General features: G+C 44.2%; 1 protein-coding gene across 1 annotated transcript; it reads right to left on the reverse strand.

Moving 5' to 3' along the window:
* Positions 1-1430: 1430 nt before the first annotated feature.
* celf3b (cugbp, Elav-like family member 3b) lies at positions 1431-25718 on the reverse strand. The gene is made up of 16 exons (XM_084026174.1): positions 25554-25718; positions 25277-25305; positions 24480-24722; positions 22999-23081; positions 8462-8510; positions 8005-8133; positions 7844-7923; positions 7339-7494; positions 6757-6901; positions 6313-6456; positions 5676-5738; positions 4861-4965; positions 4591-4734; positions 4253-4418; positions 3817-3915; positions 1431-1898 (listed from the first exon to the last, which is right to left on the reverse strand). Exons 3-14 carry the CDS (start codon positions 24622-24624, stop codon positions 4291-4293), a joined length of 1371 nt encoding a protein of 456 aa, XP_083882300.1. The 5' UTR covers positions 24625-24722; positions 25277-25305; positions 25554-25718; the 3' UTR covers positions 1431-1898; positions 3817-3915; positions 4253-4290.
* Positions 25719-26783: the final 1065 nt, after the last annotated feature.

The following is a 26783-nucleotide window of genomic DNA, read 5'->3' on the forward strand; positions in this document are numbered from 1 at the left end:
TTGTCGTTAAACTAGGTTTCCTTGCAAACTGCCCCATAACTGCCTCATAAAACACCTTCATCAAGGTAAAGAAAAAGGTTCTGGATCTTTAAAATATGAAGATGCTTCACACTGATGGCCAAGTGATGAACATGAACATGAACATGAACAACAGGACTATGTGATTTAATTCTTTAACTGGGTTCCTTAGGGCTGAAATATGGTAGGATGTGGTCATCAGGCTCATTTGTATATTAGTTGCACTTGCATATGTTCTTTCTCTTTTTGTATATCTAACTGAGATCTGCTCATCAAGTGAAAACAAATGTGTTAAATTTACATTTACATTTAGGGCATTTAGCAAACGTCTTGTCCAAAGCAACTAAATAAGTAACATATCCGATAAAGTAAGAGCGAAAAAATAGAAACAAGTCTTAGATCCTCCTCTAGAAGCAGCTGTTCAGCAAGGAAAACCCTCATCCCAGAGGGAGGAGAGTGTACTGAAGGCATGTTCTCAAAGATAAAAAATAATCCAGCATTTAATTCTGCTGATAAATAAGTCGCCCCCTCCCATAAACATATAGAGGAGATAACTAAACGAATAGAGGAGATAACAAACTTGGCACATCAGTTTATTGTGGGTGAAAACACTGTCTCTCATCCTCTGCTCACATGCTCTCTACTGACGCCACCTTCTGGTGAGAAGATGTATGTGCGTGCTCATTTATTGTTTGCGTTGAATCATTCAATTCAAGATTCTTGCGAAAATAATCATTCAAAAAATTCTCTTTCACACATGTCATCACATACACACGTAACAAATCACATTAGGACATCTAGTATGATACTTTTTATTTTAACTTAAAAAGAGAGTGGATCAAAAACAGGATTCAATAAATTAGAAATAAATATAATTGCTGTAATAATTAATACATACATTATAATTACTCGATTGCAAGAGTCTGACAGAAACAGGCCCTCAAAAGGTTTTTCTCTAGAAAATTCTAAAATCAAAATATTGCAACCCACTCAAACCCCTTCTCCCAATAAACAAAATAATTGATAAATTAGTAAATAAATAAAAAATAGCTCAGATATTAAAACCTCCCGAATAAAAGTGCAATCCCCCCTCCCCCAAGTTTCACCTAAAATCTAAGTAGAAATTTAAAATAGGTTAGTGATTTCCCATTTTACAATTTGGAATGTAATATCCCTTTATGAGGATGATGATGTTACTAGTGGTAATAATAATAATAATAATAATAATAACAATGATAATAATAATAATAATAATGTCGCTGTGTCCTGTTCAGTGTTATATCTAAAGTAGTATTATTTTTGCATTTTTTCTTGTTTTTTAAATGCTGCTCTTTGTAAACTAAATTATTTACAGGTCATTAGGATTTTCTCCAAAGTCTCTCTAACTTACTCATTTAGTCATCTTTTTTGTATTTTCTTTCTTTTTTTTTTATTATGAAACATCAGCCCCTCTATAGTTGTCATGGAATAGACATAGTATAGACATGTTAAAGTCTATTGAAGTGATATATCAGCGTTTTCATCAGTATCTTCCATACATGCTCGGTCTGAGTTGTCTTAACTGTACTAAACACCCTGTTGGCAAACTCCACAGACCGTGGTCAAACCCAAGTCTTGGCTGTATGGGTAAGATTACTGACTCGTGAGAACTGTGTGTATTTTATTGTGAGTGTCTGCAGGTGTGTGTGTGTGTGTGTGTGTTTGTGCACGTTATGTACATTTGTATATCAGCCTTGTACCATCCGAGATTCAGTGTTGAGAGCGCATGTGTATTCGTGTGAGTGTGTGTGGCTGCACTCCCCGGACGCTCAAAGGTAGCAGACGGTCTGAAAGCACTATGAACCCTGGGATTCCACCTCGGCTGGACTCTGAAAGGTCACCTGTGAGGGGAGGGAGAGTCGGGGGGTAGAGGTGTATAAACAAGGAGGGAGGGACAGAGAAGGAGGGATGATATGTTAGAGAGCAAAGTTATAAATACACTGGAGCTCCATGTTTCTGTCTGATCTGTACATCTTGTCAAACATGCTCCTCCCGTCAAACAAAAAGCTCGGCACGACTTGAACTGCTTTCGTACGTATGTCTGGCAGGGAACTGCACCCTAGGATGCTCCTAGCTTGTCATGGTTTCAGTTTCATCTCAGTGTGTTAAAACAAGAAGGCATCATTCACAGTTGTAAAGCTCTGTCTTTCAACAGCTATAAATCATGGTGCTTTAACACATACACACACAGTGTCTGGGTCATGCAACTCAATACAGTGAGAAACCGTTATTCGTGGCCTTGTGTGGTTGGAAGTGTGTGTGTGTATGTGTGTGAGCGTGTTTTTGTAAACCTCCATGTGTTTATGTGTGTGACCTTATGAGCGTGTGCTGCACTCATGTGCCTCGATCATTGGCAAGCAAACACTACTACCGACATGCATCACTCTCTGGCATTTGCAGTATAGAAATTCTGGGTGATCATTTTTATCTGACGGCTGTAGGAAACATAGTGCAAGGTATCCACATGGATTTGTTATGTAAAAGTTTGTCTAGAAATAGAAACTGAATCCTTTATTTATAACGTGTGCTGCCATGTGACAGTGCGTCCACACGCAGCAGCTACACATTCTCTCCTCTTTGGTAAAGGTTGGGGTTTGTGAAAAGATTAAATTTACCTGAAATCTACAGATATTCTCTGTTCACTCTTTGTTATATTTCTCCCAGAATTCCTATAGTTGAAGGCTGTTCTCCAATAAGCAAGAGGCACTTGTTTTTCCACCATAACGACCACATACCCTTTACCTCAAAACACGAGCTAGAGGGATAGAAAAAAGGAGGTTGGGAAGAGGAGAAGCGAATAAAGAATTTGACAGGGGGGGGGGACAAGTAGGAGGGGGAAACTGGACCGGATGAGGAGGAGAGGGAGTGGTGAAGAGGAGAGGGAGCAAACACCACAGAGGCAGTGATATAAGATGTAAAAGAGACCAAGAAAGAGAAACAAAGGAGCAAAAGACTGAAGTGCCACATCAAACAGTGTAACAAATCAGAATCCAGGAAGATAAACGCAGCCTATCAGAGTACAGTTCAACAAAATGCATGCTTGCCCAAAATTGTGTGATATTGTCATCAACTCAGATTGCGGTTATTTTCCAGCCTAACCTGTATGGCGCATGGGGGCCAATTTGTAGCCATATTTAAACTGCTGTGTACTGTGCTGCTGCCATTCTTGTATGTTGCATAAGATCATACTAGCATGTTCGTTTTTTTCCTCCCCATCAAAATAATTTCAAAATGTGCAGTACATGTCTAGTGCTGTTCTACATTTCTCCACCAGTCCACTATGGAAACCTCTGGAAAACCTCTTTACAGACACCAGTACAACAAGGATGATTCACTCCTGCATTACACACTAACAGTGTAACACAGACACATTAGCCAAACAATTTGTTCAAATAATAATGACACCAAACAGAACACTACAGAAACTGATCAAAAACAAAGCTGCAAAAAAAATAACAAGCATTGCTGTAGAATTTATCAAATGACTAATCAATGATTAAGTGTATCAAATATCCAATTAAATCAATTGATTCTGAGTACAGTCCTGGCTATTGACAGTTATTGATCAGTATGTGCACAGGTCAATACAAAATAAAGTCACAATGCACCAAACACAGTCTGTGGTCACTACAGCAACAGGACATGCAGGTCAACGCATGGCTGGTTGCTCGAGGTGACAGAACAAAAATTGCCAAGGGCAACCAACACAGGCAATCAATCGCCACAGCAACCCAAACACAGGCCAACCAATCAACTTACAACAATGCGAGAGGAAGGGGGGGTCAGGGCTTTATCGGTCACTAGGCAACCTTTGCCATAGCGATGGGGTCCTCATGAATTATGATTGGACGGAAGAATCTTGGGTGAGGTAAGTTGCCGTTTCAGGAAAAGATCAAAACAGCAGGAAAGAAAATAAATAAGATTGTGAAAGAAAATAAAAAGGAAAACAATATTTTAGTATTTTCACTTTTCCTGAGTTGTTGTCATAAGAGTAACCCAACGTATATTCACTAATACTCATGTTAAGCATTTTCTTTTTTTAACTATCAATTAGCATTGCAGTGTCATAGCTAACACTACTGTCACCACTTTTTCCTTTCTCTCTAACCTAACTTCATCATCCTGCTCCCCCAACACACAACACCTCCCTTCTCTTCATGTCTTGTCACTCACCACTTCCTCACCACCACCTCACCTCTCTTTATTTTCTTCTTCCTCCTCTCAGTTGTTGTTTCAGTACGGGCGGTTGGCATCTTTGGGCCTTTTCAGTTGCACTTTCAGTCTTTTCATGCCGATCTGGAAGCCGTTCATGGCCTGGATGGCGGCCTGAGCACTGGCTGGGTTGTCAAAACTCACAAATCCTGGAAGAGAGATAAAAAGAGAAGTTGTTATTTTAATGGATCTCTTCTACATCGTGCCTTTGTCTCAACCTCATATCTTGCGCACCACAAAGTCACCCCGTCTTTTTCACTTGTCCTTTCCTCTCCCTGCTCTCCCCTGTCCCTCCCTCTTTCTCCCCCATCAATGTCTCACCGAAGCATTTGCTCTGGTTGGTGGCCCGGTCAACAAACACCTTAGCTGAGATGACATTGCCAAAGGGCAGGAACATCTGCAGCATCTCAGAGTCACTGAACTCCTGAGGCAAGTGGTAAATGAAGATGTTACAGCCCTCCGGACCTGAAACACACAAACAAGCAGAGGGTGATAAATGATCTCAGGCTGTAACAACAGTGTGATAAACAACTTTAAATAACATCCTTGGAGAGAGGGGTGTGGCCCCAGACAGACAGGAAGTCACATCACCTTCTCTCTGCTGCTGTTGCTGGGGCTGCTGGTGTTGCTGGGCAACCAGTGTTGGCTGCTGGGGGAACGGCTGCCCAACCAATCCGTAGGCAGCAGGATACGCCGCTATTGGGAGAGACAGTAACAAAATCTGATTGGGTAAAAACAACAGGTGGCAACATGGCAGTGTCCAATAGGATCATTTTGTTTGAGCTGAAACGTCTCCCGCTGAAGGTGAAAACTATTAAATGTAACACTTGAATGGAGCAAGACACAACAACAGTGACATTGTTGGTCTGTGTCTGGTACGCACACATTACAGTCCCCATTTACCATGTATGTAAGTATGAATCATGTATTCGGATGGTGTAAAGGTATCATTAGCTGTATTACCAGCCATTAATGTATGTCTCGTGTGACACTGAAATCAGATAAATCATAAAAAAATTAATTCAACCAATCGCCCTTGAAACACTTCCATCCTTGAGACGATGGCGGTCAAACTGAAAGCAGACACCTGGCCTTCCTTGTTCCCTATTTACATGCATCCTGATTTAATCTACTGCATGAGCTGCCTGCCGAGCTGCACATGAGGATTTATTTCCCATTACACAATTGAACGTGGATTATGTATGTAAGGTTAATGCGTAATTAATTAACATCCCCAAATATATCTCATTATTGAACCAGAAGTGATGTTTAAAGCAATATAGGTGCATTTACATTGGGAAATGTCGTACATTTTCCTTCTCTCGATATACCATCCTGATCCACAGAGAGAGAGAATCACTCAACAAGCTTTATTTATTTTCACCTGTCGGTACACTTACACCAACCTGTGTAGTGCTGCATGCCTGCATACGCCTGTTGTAGTGGGTCAAGGGCTGCTGGACTCTGAGCTGGAGAGACAGAAAAATAGACAAATAAGTGAGAATGAAAAAAATTGCAAGCAAAGCGAAAATAAATCTCAGATTTCCTTTATTTTAATGAGTCAATAGTCTATACATCTACATACTTCTCCGATTGTATTAAATTACCTTCATATTTTGTGTTATATTATAATATATTTGGTGTTTCATACAAATAAAACACCAAATAAACTCAACACACATACTGACTTCAAAACGTTTGAACAGCCCATGACAATGCATGTCATTACATTTACTACTCTGTTGGCTGTTTTGCTTAAAGCCAGAAAGATTAAGATTCTCAATAAAAGGATCCCTTCAAGCCTTTCACAGGACCTGGGACCCCCTTCTGGACTGTCTTCACAGCCCCACTGTCACTCCAACAGTGTTGCCTGAGTAAAACATGTTGGAGAGAATTCTTTACTCGTGTGTTGTTTATTTATTTATATGTTTATGTATTTTTTTTCTTTCAGTGACCTTGATCAACTGATTTAGATTGTTGAATTGTACTGCACTGCCTGCTGGAAACCCAATATAAGGACTAAAAAAAGAATCATTTAAAAACCTTGATATGCGTGAACGCCATTGGTGTACAGTGCTTCTGTTGCTTGTCCATTGGTGGCTGTCAGACTGCTGTAACCATTCACTCCTAGTGGTGGAGGGAGAGCTGACACAGGCGTTGCTGCGATGGTTGGTGGAGTGTTTGTACCTACAGATGCAGATCACAATCCAGATAATGAGTTTCCTATATGATTACACCTTCAAAATCCCTTAGTTATGAAATCATCTTAAATAGGCAGAACACTATCACATTAATTACCAAGTGCTATAAACTTCTATTTTTAATGTTGAAGCAATGAATCTGAGGGAAAGGACTCCTCACCCTTGTGCAACAATATAAAGCTGATAACTACATCTCCAACCCACTATATGATACGCAGTACAGCTCCTGTGCATGTGTCTGCTCAGATACAAGTTGAGTATGCATGGCATGTGGGTGTGAGCCTACCCGAGGACGGCGTGAGGGGTGTAATGGGTGTGGCAATGATTCCGTTGGCATTGAGCGCCGCCATCTGCTGCATCTGTACGGCGGCAACTGTTGCCACAGGAGACAAGTACGCTGACTGGGCAACCAGGGCCTGCTGTTGGACAAGCTGTAGACAGGGAAGGAAACAGAGAGAGAGGAAGGCGATGGAGAGAAAGAGGGGAGGGAGGGAGAAAGAAGGAAAGAAGCGAGGGAGAGAAAAAACAAAGGGACAGTTAAATGGATATGGGGAAAAGAGAGGGAGAAACAAAGAGAGGGGAAAAGGCAGAGGAAGGGGCAGGGAGAGGGAGTGATGGAGGAACAGATGAATAGAGATCTAATTACAAGGCCATTATGTCCCGAGTCAGTGGGTTAATGGTTGTGTGTTGCGGGAAAGCTAATGCCAGATGACGTATGTTCTGTTGTCTGGCTAATAACATTAGCTCCAATTAGACCACTGATAGCCTCTTCAAACTTATTACATCCTTTCATAAGCACAGCACTCCCCTTACAAACTTAGCGTGTGTGTGCGAGTGCAGTGAGTGTGTGTGTCCGTGCGCAGCTTGCCTGTGCATTGACGGCCTGTGTGTAGGCATTGTAGGCGGGGAAGTTGAGGGTCATGGGGCTGAAGATGCCGAGCTGGGAGGCCACCTGCTGCATCCTCCTCAGCCCCCGCTCCTTCTCTGTGTCGGCAAACTTCACCACCAGACTAGACGACGCTCCCTGTGCAGCGGAAGACGATGGAGACAGAGTACATTTCAGCTGCAATTCCAAGTAATGTTACATGTTATGTACTTTATGTGTTAATGGGACTGGCCTCCATGTTTATTAATTCATTCATTTTCTCTATCCACTTAATCCTTTTATGATTCACATGGGGCTCAGGCCTATTCCAGCATGCTGATGATGCCCAGGACAGCGCCAAAGAAGACGGATGATTACATTACTTACATTATTACCTACGGAAAATTTAAACGGCCCCTTGTGACTCACACACATGTCTTTGGAAGGCCGTGTGTGATCGCTTTCTGTGTGTATGTTGTATTTGTGTGTTTTCAATCATGCAACTTACAGGCATTGTGCGGCTTCCATGCAAGCTGTTGATGGCAGCCTGGGCTTCAGCGTGTCCTTGGAATTTTACAAAAGCGCACCCTGAAACAAAACAAAGTCAATTACAGCACACAGACTGTATGTAATTGCATTAGATAAGCATACGTCCTGTATGTGTTTTACCTTTGCTGGTGCCGTCTGGTCCTCTCAACACAGTACACTCATCTATGCTGCCAAAGGGATCAAAAAGTCGTCTGACGTCCTCATCACTCTGTTGCTTTCCCAGCATGCCCACGAACAACTTCCTGTCCTCTGAGAGACCAATAATGTGGAAAAAAGCAAAGGAAGAGATAAGGACTCAACTTTATTTCCCCATAACTATTCACACCTACGTTGATCTGACGACAGAAGGAGAGTTGATAGAAATGGAAGCTACAGTTTCTGTCCACCAGGGAGCAGTGTTGACTACAGCGATGGGTAACGAGAGGGGAGTGGAAATAATCTGATTTGAATGTGTGTCTGTGTGTATATGTGAGTGTATCTGGCACCCTGTTGACTACTTTCTATCTGATCCAACGTACCGTCTCTCTGTCACACTGAAATGTGTGTGTGTGTAACTATGAATAGGCGCTTGTCTCACCTCCTCTGCCCTCGCTGTCAGCGGGTTTCACCTGGATTGGCCGATTCATCTGCAGGACAAACAAGACGGGTCAACACAGATGGTCAACATAAACAAGTCACTCTCCATTTGTCTTATCGCAGGACAAGTCTTCAGGACTGAGACCACTTAGCAGTCTCGTGACACTTAATGGTTATTTCATTATATATTTCAGGTATTTATTCTGAAATCCAACAAAGAGGCAAGTGAAGTGAGTAACTAGTAGATGACATTAACACCACACAGTTCACTGGTACCACTGGTACAGTAAATAAAAAATGTATACAATCTGAATTACTCACCTGCAATAAATAGATTTTAAAACAATAAAGAAATAGTGAAATTTGGCACAATTATCAATTATGTTGACTAATTTTGTTCAGAGGCTTTTGAACAAAATGTTAAACATTTTATTACAGCACTGATGATGGTAATGACGGTGTGTGTGTGTGTGTGTGTGTGTGTGTGTGTGTGTTTAGTCACAACAACTGGTGACAGGTGTGTGAACTCCGTAGCTGCTCTGTTTCTGCGTCAAAACACAACATTACCATCTATGATTTCGCTCTCTCTCTCTCTCTCGCTCACACACACACACACACACAGAAACACATACAAACACACACAGAACGGAGGGGGGATTGAGAAGTGACGAGATTAAGAATGCAGGCCAGCTGATCTGGATTACAGAAGAACTACGGATTAGATGAGGGACAAGAGTAGATTGAGATAGAGAGAAGAGGGTGGGGTGGATGGGGAGGGGGGGGGGGGGGTGAGAAGTGTGTGAAGTGAACAGGCGCAGTTAGCTAAAAATAAAAGGATGGGGATCGAGATTCAGGCCTGGGGGACCCCGACTGACTTCGACCGGCTGAAAGGGCAGGTGGAGGCCAAGAGGAGGCCAGGGAGTGAATGGAAAACCTGGGGAAAAAAGCATTACATGAGGAGTGACGTGGGGAGATGGAGAGTGAGTGGGAGGATAAAAGCAAAGCTGCCCCTGAGAGGATGATTCAAAAAGAATAGAAAGAGAAAGAAGGGGAGGAGGGGAGGAGTAGGGTGTGATTCAGTCGTGACTCGCTCCGTCTAAAGGTTGTCACGACTAGATCCATCGCCTTGAGTGCTAATGCAACGCGTGCGAGCATACACATGCTCTGAATGGCATTTCCATGCATATTCTAACGACAAACTCACGGGCTCACACACAGAAATGCACACGCACACACACACGCGCACACACACGCACACACACACACGCACACACACACAGTGCTTAGTCATAGCACTGAGGCAATGAGACAGAGTGTTAATGCCAGAGGGATGTGGTGGGGGAGGAGAAGGGCTGCAGAATGATGGCGTTGAAAAGAGGAAAGAAGCACAAGGAAGGTAGAAAGGAAGAAAAACGGAAGGATCAAGAGGAAGAGAGGTTGGAAGAAGGGAGTGACACTGATACTCACAGCAAAGCCAAAAAGAAAGGAGAAAAAACGAAAGCTTGTGCGGTAGATGCTCCTATTTTCCAATCAGAGCTTTGAAATGCTGCAAAGCCAAATCAACACAACCATCTTACTTTTTTGAATACACATCCTTATCAGACAGGCTCGGATTTAAAGTTCCTCAGTCAGCTGTAGCAAAGTGTAAAATGTACTGATTAATGCCTTGTCTCATTGCCAGTCAAAAAGTGATTTGTAGCAACAGTGGTTGAATTAGATGCATTCTGCATGGATGACAGGGAGGATTAAAACTCAGAGGGAAGAACAGAGGATGAGATGAGGGGACGGGTAGGGACAGAGGAGGAGGAGGAGGAGGGTGGAGGGGAGGGGATGAGGAGGAAGACTGGAGAGAGGTCCCAGTGGGGTGTTAAGGCAATGTAATGAAGCTGGTAATTGAGGAGAGGGCAGAGCAGAGGGAGACAGATCCATACATTTGATTAATCAGCTCTTAGCTGTCACCACAATGCTATTGATCTAAGGCAAGACCATCACACACAGTCAGACACACAAACCCACACAGATGCAAACACATCTGGACTCAGGTTCACATAAACACTCAGTGACCTTGGATTCAAACCAGTCATCTGTCCATCTATCCACCCATCCATCCATCCATCCATCCATCCATCCATCCATCCATCTGTCCATCTATCCATCAATCCATCCTTCCATCCACCCATCCATCCATCCATCCATCCATCCATCCATCCATCCATCCATCCATCCATCAATCCATCAATCCATCCATCCATCCATCCATCCATCCATCCATCCATCCATCCATCCATCCATCCATCCATCAATCCATCAATCCATCCATCCATCCATCCATCCATCCATCCATCCATCCATCCATCCATCAATCCATCCATCCATCCATCCATCCATCCATCCATCCATCCATCAATCCATCCATCCATCCATCCATCCATCCATCCATCCATCATCCATCCATCCATCCATCAATCCATCCATCCATCCATCCATCCATCCATCCATCCATCCATCCATCAATCCATCCATCCACCCATCCATCCATCCATCCATCCATCCATCCATCCATCCATCCATCCATCCATTTATCCATCCATCCATCCATCCATCCATCCATCCATTTATCCATCCATCTGTCCATCCGTCCGTCCATCCATCCATCCATCCATCTATCCGTCCATCCATCCATCCATCCATCTATCCATCCATCCATCAATCCATCCATCCATCCATCCATCCATCCATCCATCCATGCATCCATCCATCCATCCGTCCATCCATCCGACCATAAATCCTTCCACCCATCATATCCGAGTCCTGGTGCTATTACTATCCATCCACACTGCAATCCATCTTGTACTATCAACTCATCGATCAGTCCCGTCTTGTTCATTGATTTCGGCCTGTGTTGTAGAGCAGGCTGATTGTGGCAAGATTTGTGTCCACTAACCCTTTCTCTGTCCTTCTATCCATCCATCACCTCTTCCATTACTTCCTTCATTAGCCCTATTCAAGCTCATCCTTGTGACTGTAGAAAAAACGAGAACCAACTAACAGCTTATCAATCAAGGCTTATCAACCTGCTCCTGAGCATGTGTGTGTGTTTGACCTTTTGATGAATCAAAGCAACCACGTAATGGAGGATGAGAGGGAGAACCAACGGAGATGGAGAAAAAGCCAGATAAACTGAAAACCAGACAGCAGGTGAGAAAGGTGAACGCTGCTGCTACAAACACAACACAATGGCATCGGAAAATTGGCATGGCAACCAGCTCGTTGTCATGGCAATCATATGACGGCACACTGGGTAGGTAAACAAGGATGCTGGTTGCCAAGGGCGACTGCTGTGCTCTTCAGGTAAACAAAGAATGTGTGCTGAAGAGTGCTTTGCTGGCTTCATACTATCCTCAACATCTGTTCCAACCCATATTATGGCTCTTTGAGTTAATGTAACCAGGGAGTCACCATTGAGTAAAACTGTATTAGAGAGAGAAAATGCACAGGACAGAGGATTTATGAGAATAATGTAGAGCAGGATCCAGAGGGAAGACATGAGTGTGATTTGGCTCTGAGCAAGAGAAGGGGAGGGAAGAGGTGAGAGAACTGAATCTATATTGTAGTAGAGCAATTAAAATTCCCTTAAGCCTGAGAGAAAAATGCAAATAAAGTACAGTTCCTGCTAGTCAGTCACACTGTACTCCAGTCTTCCTTTAATCCAACACACACGGACAGCCACACGTTCCTTTCAAGTAAAATCACCCCCTAATTACTCACGTTCCAATTAGGACCTAATTCACAGTAACCATCTGCAAGCACGCCAACGCACAAGGAGCTCGCCCCGTACTGTAGCGAGGTTTAGATCTGTCCTGCTGAATACAAAGCACTGTATCTCCGAGGAAAGGAAATTTGTATGTGAGCGGCGGCGGCGCGGCGATGCATGGGGGCGAGATGTGTGATATATGATTGTGTGTGAGCTTGCATGACCAGTCCCACTCAGTGGAGGCACGTCCGCCGCCACACGCATGACCGAGCCTGCATGCAAACACGGCTCTATTTGCATGCTGTGGTGCCACAACAAATACACACACAGTACATATTCACATATGCACACACACACACACGCTGTATACACTACGCTTTTCCCCACACCCAGAGCACCCGCCCTTTAGTGCACACAGAAACAAACATCCTACAAACATACAGTTAATCTTACTCCCCGCAGTAACGCAGAGAGGATTGTGCCAGGATTAGGGGATATTAAATCCTTGGATTATCCAATCAAATCGTATTCTACCCCCCTCCCCCACGTACGCAAAATCAGTGGAACAAACCATCGTGCCACATCATGAGGGTAGCATGCGCATGTAAATGTGTGTGTGTGTGTGTGTGTGTATGCATTGTTTGGAACATGGATTAAAGCAGTGTTGAATCAATGTTATTATTTCAGCAATTCTCCACAAATGTCCCTGCAAACAGAAACATAATACTGATTACAGTACACCACATGACAGTGTGTGTGTGTGTGTGTGTGTGTGTGTGTGTGTGTGTGTGTCTGTGTGTGTGTGTGTGTGGAGACACACAAACACTCTCCATATCTGTCATCCTCACGCGCACACACACACACACACACACACACACACTCACACACCCTTCCCCCTTCACTCTCCCCCTGGAACACTCCATCCACACAATTTCAGATGTCCATTCTCCAGAGTGCACAAGAAAGGAAAACTATTTTTATCCCTTCTCCACGATCTAGCATTATTTCCTCCCTCTTCCTCTTCCCCCATCCTCAATTCCCCTCTTTCCACTTTCAACTCAATAATCCCTCCATACCCTGCCTGATGACATGGGCATCACTGCTTTTCTCTCTCTCTCTCTCTCTCTCTCTCTCTCTCTCTCTCTCTCTCTCTCTCGCCTACTCATGTCATTCACTTCCTCCTTTCGTGTCACTCCTCTCTCTCTTATTTCTTCCTCATGATTGCTGTAACATGCCTTGCAGGCCTGCAAACTCGTTATCATGAGTATAGTGAACTCTTATATTGATTTGGCAAAATTAATATTGAGCTAAATAGCAGTACTGTTCAGCCCATATTTGTCACTCTTAAAAAATATTATTAAAACTACATTAATGTTTGACATAATTCTGCTTTGATTTTGAACTACACAAAACAGCTGCTTGGATTCCTTAAAAGCCTGCATGTTGATCTGAGCAAAATCATGTAGAACAGATATGAGAAGTTATTGTTTCTGCTCCATCTACAAAATAAAATATCAACGTTTCTGATAAAATAACTTGATGATGATAACTGCTGGTGTTTTCACATGTTTGACGAACAATAATCTTAAGTATGGTACGGATGGTTTATGCCAGCAGGGTCATTTCTTTTCCCTTCATTCAGCTGGAATGCTCTGGTAAGTTCTACAATTTTAACATCGTCATCTAATCTAAATCAACTATTCTGACAATCAATTCATCATTGAAGATGTAATTTTAAGCAGAACTGGACCTGGGCTCTCAGTGGGACAAACCAAATTGGGTTCTGGGAACTTAAATCAAGCAATTAAAAATCCCGATAACAAAAATCACTGCAGCCCTATCTCAAAGTTGTATACTGTAACCCAGTAAAAGACAGAGCGATATCTATAATGATATAGAGCAGAACCATCAGGGATTTATCTACATATCAGCTCTATTGCATGTCTCATCTGTGTGCTGCAGTGTGTTTATATTCCAGTAGAGCTGGCGGGGTATCGCAGCGTGCACCGGACTCCCCGATGACAGCGAGTTCACGGCTCTCATTCACAGCTGGGTGGAAACACTGAGATGCAAGAAACGGAGCGAGTGAGCGGGAAGGCGGAGCGGTCCAGCTCCACTCCACCTCTCTCTTTTGCACCACGTCAGGCTTTGCATCCCCCAGGTTACCAAGCAACCTGGCATCTCGCTCAGCGCCGTTGCCTAGCAACATGGGGGTGGGGGGGGGGTGCAACCATAATACAGGCTCCTGAGCGGCCCATCCCCCCTGCTCTCATCCCTCCTTCCTCTGTCTCTCTCATTCCATTCTTCACACCTGAGAAATCTGTCCTCCTTCTCTTCCACTCAATACTTCATCTGACTGTTAACCCTTCATCCACCTCTCTACATGGATTACCAACATATTCACCTCTCTGTCTGCCTTTATCACTCTCCATAGTAATGGTATCAAACCGTGCATAACGCAGAACTAACTACCCTGTTGATCCCTATAATTTTATGCTGTTTTTTTCGTCAAACCTCAATGAGAACATTCTGCATGCATGCAGTGGAGCACTCACTGAAATTTGATCCTTTGGATTTAGTCCAGCATAATCCAACAGCACTATAGCGGATAACTGTTAGACCTATGCACTTGGACCTTCTTTCTATTTTGGGGAATGTAAGTCCTTTGGGAAATGAGCCGGTGAATTAAAAAGGCTGCTCAAAGCCATACAAATTCATGATTGCAAAAATCTCATATTCGCTGAGATTTAATTCAACACAGCGCCAGTGACACATTTCTGGATGCTCGGATAGTTACAGCGTTAGGCGGGCTCCCGTAAAATGTAGACAAGCCAAATATGCAAAGTACTTGTATGTTCTTATGAAGGCTTAACCAAAAGGAAAAATATGAATAATGTTTCCTACTTGTTTCTATTTAATTAGGGAACAACTCATCAGGCAAACTCAACATTTAAAACTCCGGTTAGATGACAGATATTTGGCTGATCAGCTCCAAGACAGTCTTAAGAGAAATGTTTAACTTGCCCCTTCTGCTGTTTTCTATTAACTCCATATGATTTGACGTTTTTGTGATATTTTCTATCAAGATATTTTTGGAGCATTCAGATTGAATGAATGCACTCAATACACAGGCCTGAGTGTGAATATACCTAAATGTCTGGCTTACCAATTGGAAGTTCTAAATCCACATCTTATTTAATTGTTATAAACCTCACCTAGAAACCTTGAAATACAATAAACCAATACGCAGAAAATCAAAGCAGCATCCACAATACTGAGGCATTCAATATCTCAAAGTGTTCATGAGTATACAAACCTTAAAAGCAAATCCTTTGTGTGCAGCTTAAATTGCTCATTAACAGACAAAAGGTGACAGCGCCACACAAGCCCTGTTATCCCATTCTCCTATCTGCTGTTGTCGGAGGGAGCATTGTGAAGCGCGGTGATTCTACAATAGTGTATTTGGTCTATATAATGTTTCAGCTCTGGTCTGTGGTCAGTGTGAGAAGGCTATTATAGAGACAGCAGGATGGAGTGTGGTTAGAGAGCAGACCTCAGAGCCGAGGTCACACCCCAGGTGCAACTACAACTAACACACATACACACACACACACACACACACACACACACACACACACACACACACACACACACACACACACACACATACACACACACACACACATGCAGACAAACAGCAGTGGCCCCCTCTGACAGATGTCTCTGTTTAAACTGACAGAAGTGCGCCCTGACTCCCTCCCACTCCTCCACCACCAGAGCAGCCCTTTTCTTCCACACACCACCCGCCTGCCCCTTCCTCCACACTCATTATGGCAAACTTTTGTCTTGTTTCCTCCTTCTCTCTAACCCGACCTCCTCTGCTCCTCCCCTGTCTCACCCTACCCCCTCCCTGTCTATACACCCCTATTCATGCCAGACCTCTTCGTGGCACCTCCTCCACTGCTCTTAACCCCCCCTTTCCATTTACACAAATTCACACACTCGTTCACCCCCATTGTATTGGCCCTGCGCCATACGTCCAGCTTAGTACAGATATATAAATATTGCATGCTGAGACAACGAGGCAGGCAAAATCATCCTTGACTTTTTGTATATGTATATTTCAGAGGATTTTTTTACGCAATGATCTGTGCTTGGAACAGGAAATGGAAAGGGTGAATGTTACAGAAACTGATGTAAAGAGTTGCTATATGGTCTGGCACTGGAAGTCAGTGACGTTACTCAATGATCAAAGCCCGACCCAAGATCTGGGCATCTGTTAAGCTTGCTACATTTAAGTGATTTTTTGGCAGACTCTGCTTTCTGGAACTTGGTTTCCATCCCTGATAATCCTTTAAAAAACCCAAATACATAAAGGAAAGACATATCCTTGTGTGCTTACAATAACAAGTCAAATTATTTTACTACTGGACATGCTTTAATGCCTATATTTATCACCTTAAATGTGCATCTTACGGTAAACCATGTGTGAATCCAGGGTTTAAGCGGGCACACAGCTGCCACGTGCTGTGCTTCACTCCGGGTTGGAAGCCAGCTTTAAGTTGCAGGAACAAAGCAGCACATACAGCAGCAGATGCAATAATGATGACAGATAATTGCATCTAAACAGTTCTTTTCAATCTGTGGCTGTGGAAAGTAGGCCCTGCAGATTTTTGTAGCTGGCTGGATTTCCAAAACAGATGGTGTGTGATATGGACTCAACTCAACTTTGGGCTACTTTAGGGCTCAGCATCTGAGAGACACTTGGCAGTGAACAGTCACGTAACCTGGTAATCATGTGTCCACACAAACATAATCAAACTGGCCAGGATACAAATGTTCCTGTGTGTGTGTGTGTGTGTGTGTGTGTGTGTGTGTGTGTGTGTGTGTGTGTGTGTGTGTGTGTGTGTGTGTGTGTGTGGCCTTAGAGAGGCAGGCACTCTCCAGGGTCAGGCTTTTATGAGGCTATGATTAGATTCCCTCTCAATTTTGTGGTGAAATATGAGGCAGGCGCTCTTTCTCTGTCCATGTTACATGCATAAATGCACACACCCATAAAAGTGCACACATACATCACAAGTCCGTAAAGACTTTTGTTTTAAACAAATAAGCTATATCCCCCTTGGTTTAAGCGGTACACTGGCCCATACAAACCCCCCACTGCTCTGCATACTCCCTCTGTTCAATCTCTTGGGCTCCTCCTCTTTCTCACTTCTTACAAACACACACAGACACACACACACACACACACACACACACACACACACACACACACACACACACACACACACACACACACACACACACACACACACACACACACACAGACACGTTTTTTCTACACCTGTCCCTCTACTCCCTTCCCATCCCACACACAGTGAGGATAAAAATAGAGAAACAGCATGGGGGAGGGGGAGCGATACACATCACAAACCCCATCAGGCGGGGAGAGATAGAGGTAGAGGGATGGCAGAGAGGGAAGAGACGGAGAGGAAATGAAAGAGAAAGAGCGAGAGCGAGAGAGAGGGAGAGAGAGAGGGAGCTGGGGTCTGTTCTGAATTGAAAGTGCAGCAGTAAGCAGTGAAGGGGAATAGTAAACAGTGCTGCTGACCACATAAATATGCTAAATTAGCCTACAAAGTCGCCCTAGTGGATAATTGCTCATCATAGCTTTGCCCCATAGGGTGGCTGCCTGCCAGGCATCTTATATTCCACATGGAAACACACTCAGAACACACAAACATGCACATAATACATGTACTGAGTGGATCTGGTAAACATCAAGTACAAGGGCCGGACCATGGACTCCTGAAAAGAGTTCCCTTTCATTCTATTAACACTCTGCACGTACAAAAGGGTTCAAGCTCATTTGAATTTGCGAGCCGAATTTTCATTTTTCGACCTATTGGGCTTTTCTTTAAGAATGAAACAATGCACCGCTAACTGTAAAGCAGCAGCGCCGACATCACTACTGAGCTGCTGCACCTTGAAAGTACCCAGCTGAGTCCATACTGTGCACATAAATGAATATATTTTGAGCCCCGGGGAAATAAATAACAGATTTACTGTCTCTCTCCCTTCAGGCCGGGCTCAATAAAATACAAACAGCTCAAGTCATGTATGCATGATCCAGCAGTAACCCTGGAACTATTCCAATTTATCGACTGAGGAACGCTGTCATACCATATGCATTTAATCAATATCACTACTACAAACTTTTATTATATTTTTCATGTGTGTATCGATTTTCTGCTGTATCAGTCGTTAACTACTTATTCTGGGGCGCTTCTTCTGCCTTTTAAATAATTCATTAGGCATCAAGTGTGTCATAGGAAGTACAATTTGTGTGTGTGTGTGAGTGTGTGTGTGTGTGTGTGTGTGTGTGTGTGTGTGTGTGTGTGTGTGTGTGTGAGAGAGGCTTTGGTTTGACTCTAATCAAAGAAGCGGGAGCAGAGTGCTGCCTGGAGAGCAGTGAAGCATGACAACACACACCTGGTAAGCTGCTTATCACACTTTAATTTCACCTACACTGAGATCTGTGGATGCCAGCGTGACCAAACAGATGTGTGCGAGCGTGTGCATGTGTGTGTATGTAGGAACACTTGTGTTTGAAGTAGAACAAAGATAAAGTCAGTGATAAACGTGCAGAGAGAAGAGAGTGCAGATTAAATGGAGAGAGAGATATCAACGACAGAGAACAAAAGGAAAAGATAAGGGAGGAAATACAGCGGCAGTTGGCTTGGGAGAGATAGAGAGACAGATAGAGAGGGGGAGGAGACGTGAGGTTAAAATCTAAACAGGCCGGCAGTGAAGTGTGGCCGTAGAGAGAGGGAGGAAGGATGGAGGATGAAGCAAGAATGGTTTGGTATCAACAATTACTGTAAATGTTATCAGGAGTTCAAAATATAGTGGTTCCCTTTTTCTAAATTATAGACAAATGGTCAACGATGTACAAACTTGAAATCATTTTTAAGTGGCCGACATATTTTACTACTGCTGTTAAGTTATTAAAAAAACAGCATGTCAAACTAGTTATGATGTAATAATGAGTAATCCAAAGGCGTGATAAATACCCAAGACAAGTCAAAATGTAGATTCTTTAACGAAGTTTCACTTCATCATCCCCTTATCACAGTTCTTTATTTGTTTGTTTTTTTCAGCTCTGAGACCAGCCACCCTACATTTGTTGAGGACAGGCTGTGCCCTGACCTCTGACCTTGGACACACGCTGCTGGCCTACTGCCACCAACCCTCTGTACTAAAAAGACAAAAGTGTATTCCTACGTCTCGGATGTAAATCAACATGGACACAACTGCTTAATGTCTGTTGATGATGATTTATATTGTTTACTTGCCTATTTTTCCTGTTCCCTCACTTAGCAATATTAGTCATGTTCAAGCATCCACGAGGTGAAACCAAAGATTACATTTATAAGAGTATATCTTTACCTCGCTGAATATTTTCCTCATTATTTTCCATGTGGTGCAACCGCAGCATGCAAATGCGAACGGGAAATTCAATTTTCAAGTGCAAATGAGCACTGATAAGTGACAGCTAAACATGAGCTTTTTTGCGTGGATGCATCCCAGGGGGAATCTCTGTACCACATCTCATACACCAGCACATCTGTGTGTTGCAGTGGGACTTGCGAGTGGTTCCACTGTTACATTTCTGCCACTGTGACTAATATAATGTAACTCCCTCCCTCGTCTCGTGCTCCCTCTGTGCTTCTCGTTCCCGCTCTGTGTCCAAATTAAACACAAGGCGCAGGACACTCTGATAAGGCCATCTGTTCATCTCTCTCTCTCTCTCTCTCTTTCTCTCACGCTCACAATCCCTCTATCTTTTCCCTCATTTTCCAATCTTACAGTCGACTGCCTCTGCCGAAGCTAGTGGGGGACATGTGAGGTATAGTTTCTCTCGCTGTTTGTCTCCTTCCTTTCATTCCTCTACTGGCTGGTTGGAACCGTTAAATCAGCGTTAAATCCCATCAGTGAGTGACAGACAGAAGCAGCAAGAGCACTCGGTAGCGTTGGACTTGTCACAAAACCATTAATTGCTTGGCCACGGTGTGAGAAAAAACACATCTGTTGGAGTGTGTGTGATTCTACCGCTCTATTAAAGTTGCATGAGGTGCCTGACGTTCCACCGGCATCCGCAATTAAGAGCAATCCAAAGATTCATGACTACCATGTACGCGCACAGGCACACACGCACACACGCCTCGCACCCACCCCACCCCCCACGGTGAGCCCACGATCCGACTACGAAAATGAGTTTGTGAGAAACTAATCATGCAGCTTAACAAGTGGAGCCGGGGAAGATGGGGAGAAGGGGGAGGAGACGGGTGTGAAACGGTCAAAAGGGTCAACTAATCAAGAGGAGGGGAAATGAGACGAGGGGTAGAGGAACTGGGGGGGGGGGGGGGGGGGGTGCTGGAGAGAGAGAGAGAGAGAGAGAGAGAGAGAAAGAGAGAGAGGGAGGGATTGACGTGGAGAGGAGGACTTAGAAGCAGGGTTACCATAAATGACTATGAAATGAGAATCCGAGGAGGAAGCGTGAGCGTGCAGTGAGGGGGAAAAAACGAGTAAAAGACAGCAGGAAGGGAAATGCAGGGATGAAAGAGGGATACCATGGAGAGATTTTAGAGAGGGAAAGGAGCGGGCGATGAAAGGGTTGGGGGTGGTGAAGAGAACGTTCTGTAACATTCTACTATTCTACTGGTGCAAAGAAACTGGGGGGCGTGAGGGGAGGAGTTGAACAGAGGACAGAGGGGATTTGAGGGGGGGGGGAGATTAAATGAAAAGGGAAAATAAAAAGAGGAATAAGGACGAGATGAAAAAGCAATTCTTTGGGAGAGAAAAAAAAAGGACAACAGCAGGATGTGTGAAAGTGAGAGAGAAATCGTCTGAAGTAATTTCTAAATCCTGTCAAAGAAGGCAATAGACAGGCAGGGAGGCGGATAGAGAAAGGGTTATAGACAGGTAGCGGAAAGTGATAGCAGAGCTAAACCTTTAGAGGGTGTACGGGAGGCCTTCCAGCTAAAAAACAGCCACCAAAATAATGCTTTGCAATTGTAGAAACTAGATTTTCATTTATCCTTCAAAAAAACAAGCAGTAGTCAACATAGCAGAGGAGATGTTGGAATGAGTAGAAAGAAAAACTGTGTACATACATCTTCTATTTACTGTCTTTCATCAACCAATTCACTGAACTCAGATAAATATGGCCTCCATCAATTCATTCCTCATATTCTACACAGGACGTTACTCTGAAGACAGAACATCTGTTTCATATACATCTCAATCGAGGAAAAGTCACATGCGGAAATATCCATCGACAGCCCAAACTTATTGAAGCACGCGACAGCCACACCCTTGATTCAGCACGTCTTCCTCAGTGTTGTGGTGTTTCTGATGTGTTTCGTGCTGGCTCTTCAGTAAATCTGCACCGCTAATGAGTATCCTCCCTGCAAATGTTTCCTGTGTATCCAGAATATTCATCATAACTCTCAAGTCTGGGGGATTTCATCGCAACTATCCGCTCCTCTGTGACAAGCTGGTTATTAATGTCATAAACGGGGAAAGGATAAAGTAAAACCCAGCGGAGGGAGTTAGAGGGATGAGTCAAAGGACAAAGGGCAGCACGAGAGGGAGGAACCAGACACGGCAGACAGTGGAGAGGTGATTTTCGCTGAGAGGTCAGGCTCCTTAGCGGGCCCTAATTGGATTAATGTCATTATTAACATGCTGTGTTTGTACGTGTGAGGAGACTTTCCTCGCGGCATGGAAAAGCATACACGATTAGTATGTATGAATGTATGTATGTGGAGAGTATGTGTCAGAACAGTTCCCCTCCCCCACAGCCTTCTCTTCAGGCTCTCCTCCAACCGTTTTCTCAAAGAGATCTTATCAGCACCCCGGCTTGAAGGAAGGTGGAGGAACTGAAACTCCGATTAGTGGCAGGCTGACAATAATAAGACGGCTCAGAGATGGCGATGGTACATTCACTATTCTGCTATGACTGCTGTGAATCAGAGTTTTAGATAGGAAAATGTCATCTCTACAAAATGTCCTACTTTAACAGCAGTCTCTCTTGGCCGGGTAGCAGCGTACACTACATTCGGTCGAAAGAATAGGACGAAAGAATTTGCGAAATGTTCCAAAACAGTCGCCGTAAAATCGGTTTCAACTGCAGCGGAAACCAGGTCAGAGAGGGAAAAAAAGAGAGAGGGAGTGACGGAGAGGTACAGCCTACGAGACAGACACAGATCTCGCACAGCGGCCCATCCATAATGAACAGTGTCCTACCCCTCCACAGCCGCAGCACACGATCCCTCAACAAGAGAGACCGAGGGAGACTGGGACGAGACAAAGGGGAATGGCCACATTAATTACACACACTCTCTAGGCAGGAGCTATCACCGGAGGCCAACGGAGAGGCCGACACAGAGATGGAGAGACAGGGAGAGATAGAGAAATGGAGATGATTATGCTAACGGGGTACCCTACGTGTCTCCGGTGAGAGGGAGTATTTGTCCTTCACAGCAAGACGCCTGCTGGCTGAGTTATGTCACAGTGTTACTAATGGGAGCTGAACCTCCGACAGCATGCGCACACACTGATCTGATGCCACGCGCGTGTGTGTGTGTATATGTCTGTGCATGTAGGTGGGGGGAGGGGGCTCTTGCGATATGAGTGTATGTGAATGCTTGTGTGTATTGTTGCATAAGTGTGTACTGTTTGGGGATGTGTGTGTGTGTGTGTTTGGGATGTGCACTTACCCCTGGTAGCGTTTTCTGCTCGTGTAGAGCGCTCTGCGCTTTCAGCGCCGACTCTCTCGCACAGTACGTCAGAAACGCACATCCTGTCAGAAAGAGAGGGAGGGTCGGGGGGGAAGAAGGGGAAGGAGTAAAGGTAGAAAGAGTCAGTGAGTAGCTCTAATATTTGTCGTCCTCTATCTCTGTGTCTCACCCCCTAAGAAAACACACACAGCGACATCATCTAAATCATTTAAAAGTCACCTTTTCTGATGCCTTCTCTGAGTACTTGTCCCCTGTTCTGATTGATCACTAGACTCACTGCGAGACAATTAAATAAATATATATATATACATATATATATATTCATGCACTGTTACTAAACTGGACAACACCATGATGATGCACTCTAGTGCAGAGAAGGACACTCCACGGCACGGCACGGCACGAGTCAGCACACATGACAGCACCACCAGACTTGTGTGTGGGGCTAACGGGGCCTTACAGGCTGGGCACAGTCAGGTTCCTGCCCTAAACCAACCACTATGCATGCCTCACGATCACTCCAAATACACTCCCTCTGTTCTCCTATGTGCTGTACCTGTGTCTGTGTGTGTGAGGGAGGGGTAGGTAGCAGAGCTGGCTGGCCAGAGCTGTTTACTACACCTGTCACCAGCACTAAGACAACAAGATTAGCAGCAGGTTAGCATTCTGGCGACATGTCAGACACACTAATGGAGATTCAGAGTAAAGGAGAGAAGAGTTGATGATTAGGATGGGAAAACATTCACACAGCATGTACACACACAGACATACATCTGGAGAATTGAGAATGACTCAACATAATAACGCACACACGCACACACACACACACACACACACACACACACACACACACACACACACACACACACATCTTATGGTCCATCTCATTGCTTTTAAGAGGGGCTTACTGTGGCCGTGGGGATTCTCAAAACAACAGATTCTTTCCCCTGTGTCACCCAGGCTTACGGGCCCATTACACTGATTGGAGCATACAGACTAATCTGGTTCATAACGCACAGAACCCCAAGTCATTGTGTGTGTGTGTGTGTGTGTGTGTGTGTGTGTGTGTGTTTGCTACCATTTATAACCAATCTATTGTGAGAGGGGGCCTTTATTTAAAGCCCTCCAATCATTAACATAATTAGGAGTCTCCCAACTCTATATGCCATATATTATATGACACCTTAATATAGTATTCTTGTAGTGCGTGTCTTTGATTTACAGCGTATGTGTAGTAACCGACTTGGCGTCCCGGTCTTCATGAGCTCACGCTGCAGCGTTAACAGGAGATGGAGACGAGAGGAGGTGTGACAGTTTCCATGGCGACATGTGACTCAGCGCAGGAAGATCCACCCATATATCTGCCTTTCTGTCACACGTCTCACATCTATCTGTCTATCGGTCTATCTATCTGGTTTATTCGATCTATGTTAAGGCTGTGTTTTAATAGCAAGACATACCTTTGTGCATGCCAGTGTATTTGTCCTTAATCACAGTTAGCTCATAGATCTTGCCAAACTGCTCGAAGATAGGCTTGAGGTCCTTTTCTTCCAGATTCCGGGGAATCTGCCCCACGAACAGCTTGATGGCGTCAGCCTCCTTCATCAGGACAGTGGAGACGAGGACCGGGTACTGCAGGGGCTGAGGGGCAAACAGATCAGGAGCAGGTATCCCTGGAGCGGAGCAACCGATGCTGGATGAGTCCTTGGGTCACAGCCGGAGAAATGGACAGGAATACAAAAATTGTCACAATAATAATCCAAAAAATATTTTTCATTGCATATTAATTTGTGAATTAAGGTATGTCTGTTGTATAAAATAATGAATCCATAATGAATGCACTTTATAGACTTTAAAACTCGGATATCACAATTTGTAATATTCCCTCTGGGGCTTATGTTTATATGTAATTTATTACATTTGTTTATAGTGTTATTTGTATTGAGATTTAAAAAAGAAAAAATACAAAAAAATATCATCATAAATTCTTAATGGAATGTCTTTTTTTCAGTATGCTTTTAGGCTATCAAATGCGTGCCCCAATCATATAAATAAATGTAAAAATTATTTGCATGATAAAATGTGAGTATTTATTGCCCAGCCTGATGACAAAGGGCTCCAGTAGCTTCTGGTAAAACAATTATGCAAATGTTAATTAGCCAATCAAAAAAGAATAATGGGAATTTCCCCCTCCCAATTGTATATCATTATAATTGTATATATATATATATATATATATGTCTGTAAGTTTTATTACCTTTTGGTGTAAAACAGCGTTCAGGTTGCCTACAAATAAAAACAGAGAGGAAACAGCGTGATGGGGGTAAATCATTGCAATAGAGCGGTTTCTTTGTTTAGCCAGCTGTAGGTTACAGCGTACACAAGGATGTCATGGGGCTCCCTGGCTCTTTGTCCGATCCCCCTCAATGTACACATACACGCACGCATACGCTCGCGCGCGCGCACGCACGCACATACATCAGAACAAAAACAACACGGGGAAATATACAGGCTACATCCGTCAAGGCTCCTACCGTGTTCAGGTGATGCTTGTGGGCAGATCAGGAATGAATGAGGGATGCTCTCGGTTCGGGTCCCCGTTGTTGTCCTCAGCGCTCTCTCGGTCCCGTCCTCCTTCCTCCCCTCTCTCTCTGGGTACTCTCCGCTCTTTGTGCCTGCCCTACTCTCCTCTCCTCCTCCTCCTTCCTCCTCCTCCTCCTCCTCCTCCTCCTCGGCGAACAGATACTAGAGGCTCGGTCGCTTTTTCACAAAACCCCCGGTGTTCCCGGTCTGGAGTTGGCAGAGTAACGTCGGCGTCCTCGCAGGTGGGTCCAAAAAAACAGACTTGTCACCGACCCCACTGAAATGTCACAGACTGTAAAAGTGGACGCAGCTAGCGAGTTAGTACCACTTTAGCCCACTCTTGATTCCTATTTAATTGCAAATTGATACGAGGCTAACCTGCCGTTAGATTCGGGTAAACATCCAACACTTTACACTTGCTGTGTCTCTCGGGTGTCTCTCAGCCTCGCCGTCCACTAACCGAGGTTTTTACTACTTATTACTCTCGCTGGCTTCTGTGTTTCTTGTTGCGTCTCTCCCGTCCGACGGCTGGATGGCTTTTCACGTCCAATGCCGGTGTCTCCTCTCCTCTCGTTCTCTCCCTCCCCCCTCCTAGCATCAGAGCGGTTGCTAGCGTGTGACGTTGGTACCAGGGACCGTCGACAAGTATGAACGCTCACTCACACGAAAAATAAACCCTAAGAAAGAAAGGTGCCCCCTTACACTCACTTATCGTTACATCGCCGCTTGTTGAAGTTCACATTATACGCCCTGTTTTTATTATATATGTATAAAGGTATTTTAAGTGAGTTTAACAAAAAATCCCGGACCGAAGTTTTGCGCGTGAACTTTTTCTCCACGGTGCCCAGGCGATGCCGTGCGCGGGGCCGCCTATTGTTCTCGCCGCGAGCTCTGGCCTTGGTGCTGAAACGATGCCTCTTGACGTGAAGCCGAAGCGCGCCGCCGACGACGACGAGCACGTAGTCACGACTACTACAGCTGTTCACGCCCGAGACCGAAACGCTCACACCCACTCGCATTAAAAAGAAAAAGTGTGACGGGAGAGAAGGAGAGATAGCTCGGGGTCGGAATTGGCCCACTTTCCAGGCTGCACGCTGGGAAACTGGGCTATTTCACTGAAATGAGCGGCCTAAACGTCCAATGTTAATGCTAAACAAACAGCCAAAAGACAGTTTATCTTG

The sequence above is a fragment of the Eutrigla gurnardus genome (assembly GCF_963514095.1).
Source record: "Eutrigla gurnardus genome assembly, chromosome: 14".
NCBI classification, from domain to species: Eukaryota; Metazoa; Chordata; class Actinopteri; order Perciformes; family Triglidae; genus Eutrigla; species Eutrigla gurnardus.

Bases quoted from the DNA above. Each gene is read 5' to 3' on its own strand.
- celf3b (XM_084026174.1), bottom strand. From the start codon at position 24,624: ATGAAGGAGGCTGACGCCATCAAGCTGTTCGTGGGGCAGATTCCCCGG. The intron at 7,495-7,843 runs GTAAGTTGCATG...TCCGCTGCACAG, and splicing joins ATGGAAGCCGCACAATGCCT to GGAGCGTCGTCTAGTCTGGT. The intron at 6,902-7,338 runs GCAAGCTGCGCA...CCCTGTCTACAG, and splicing joins CACAGGCCGTCAATGCACAG to CTTGTCCAACAGCAGGCCCT.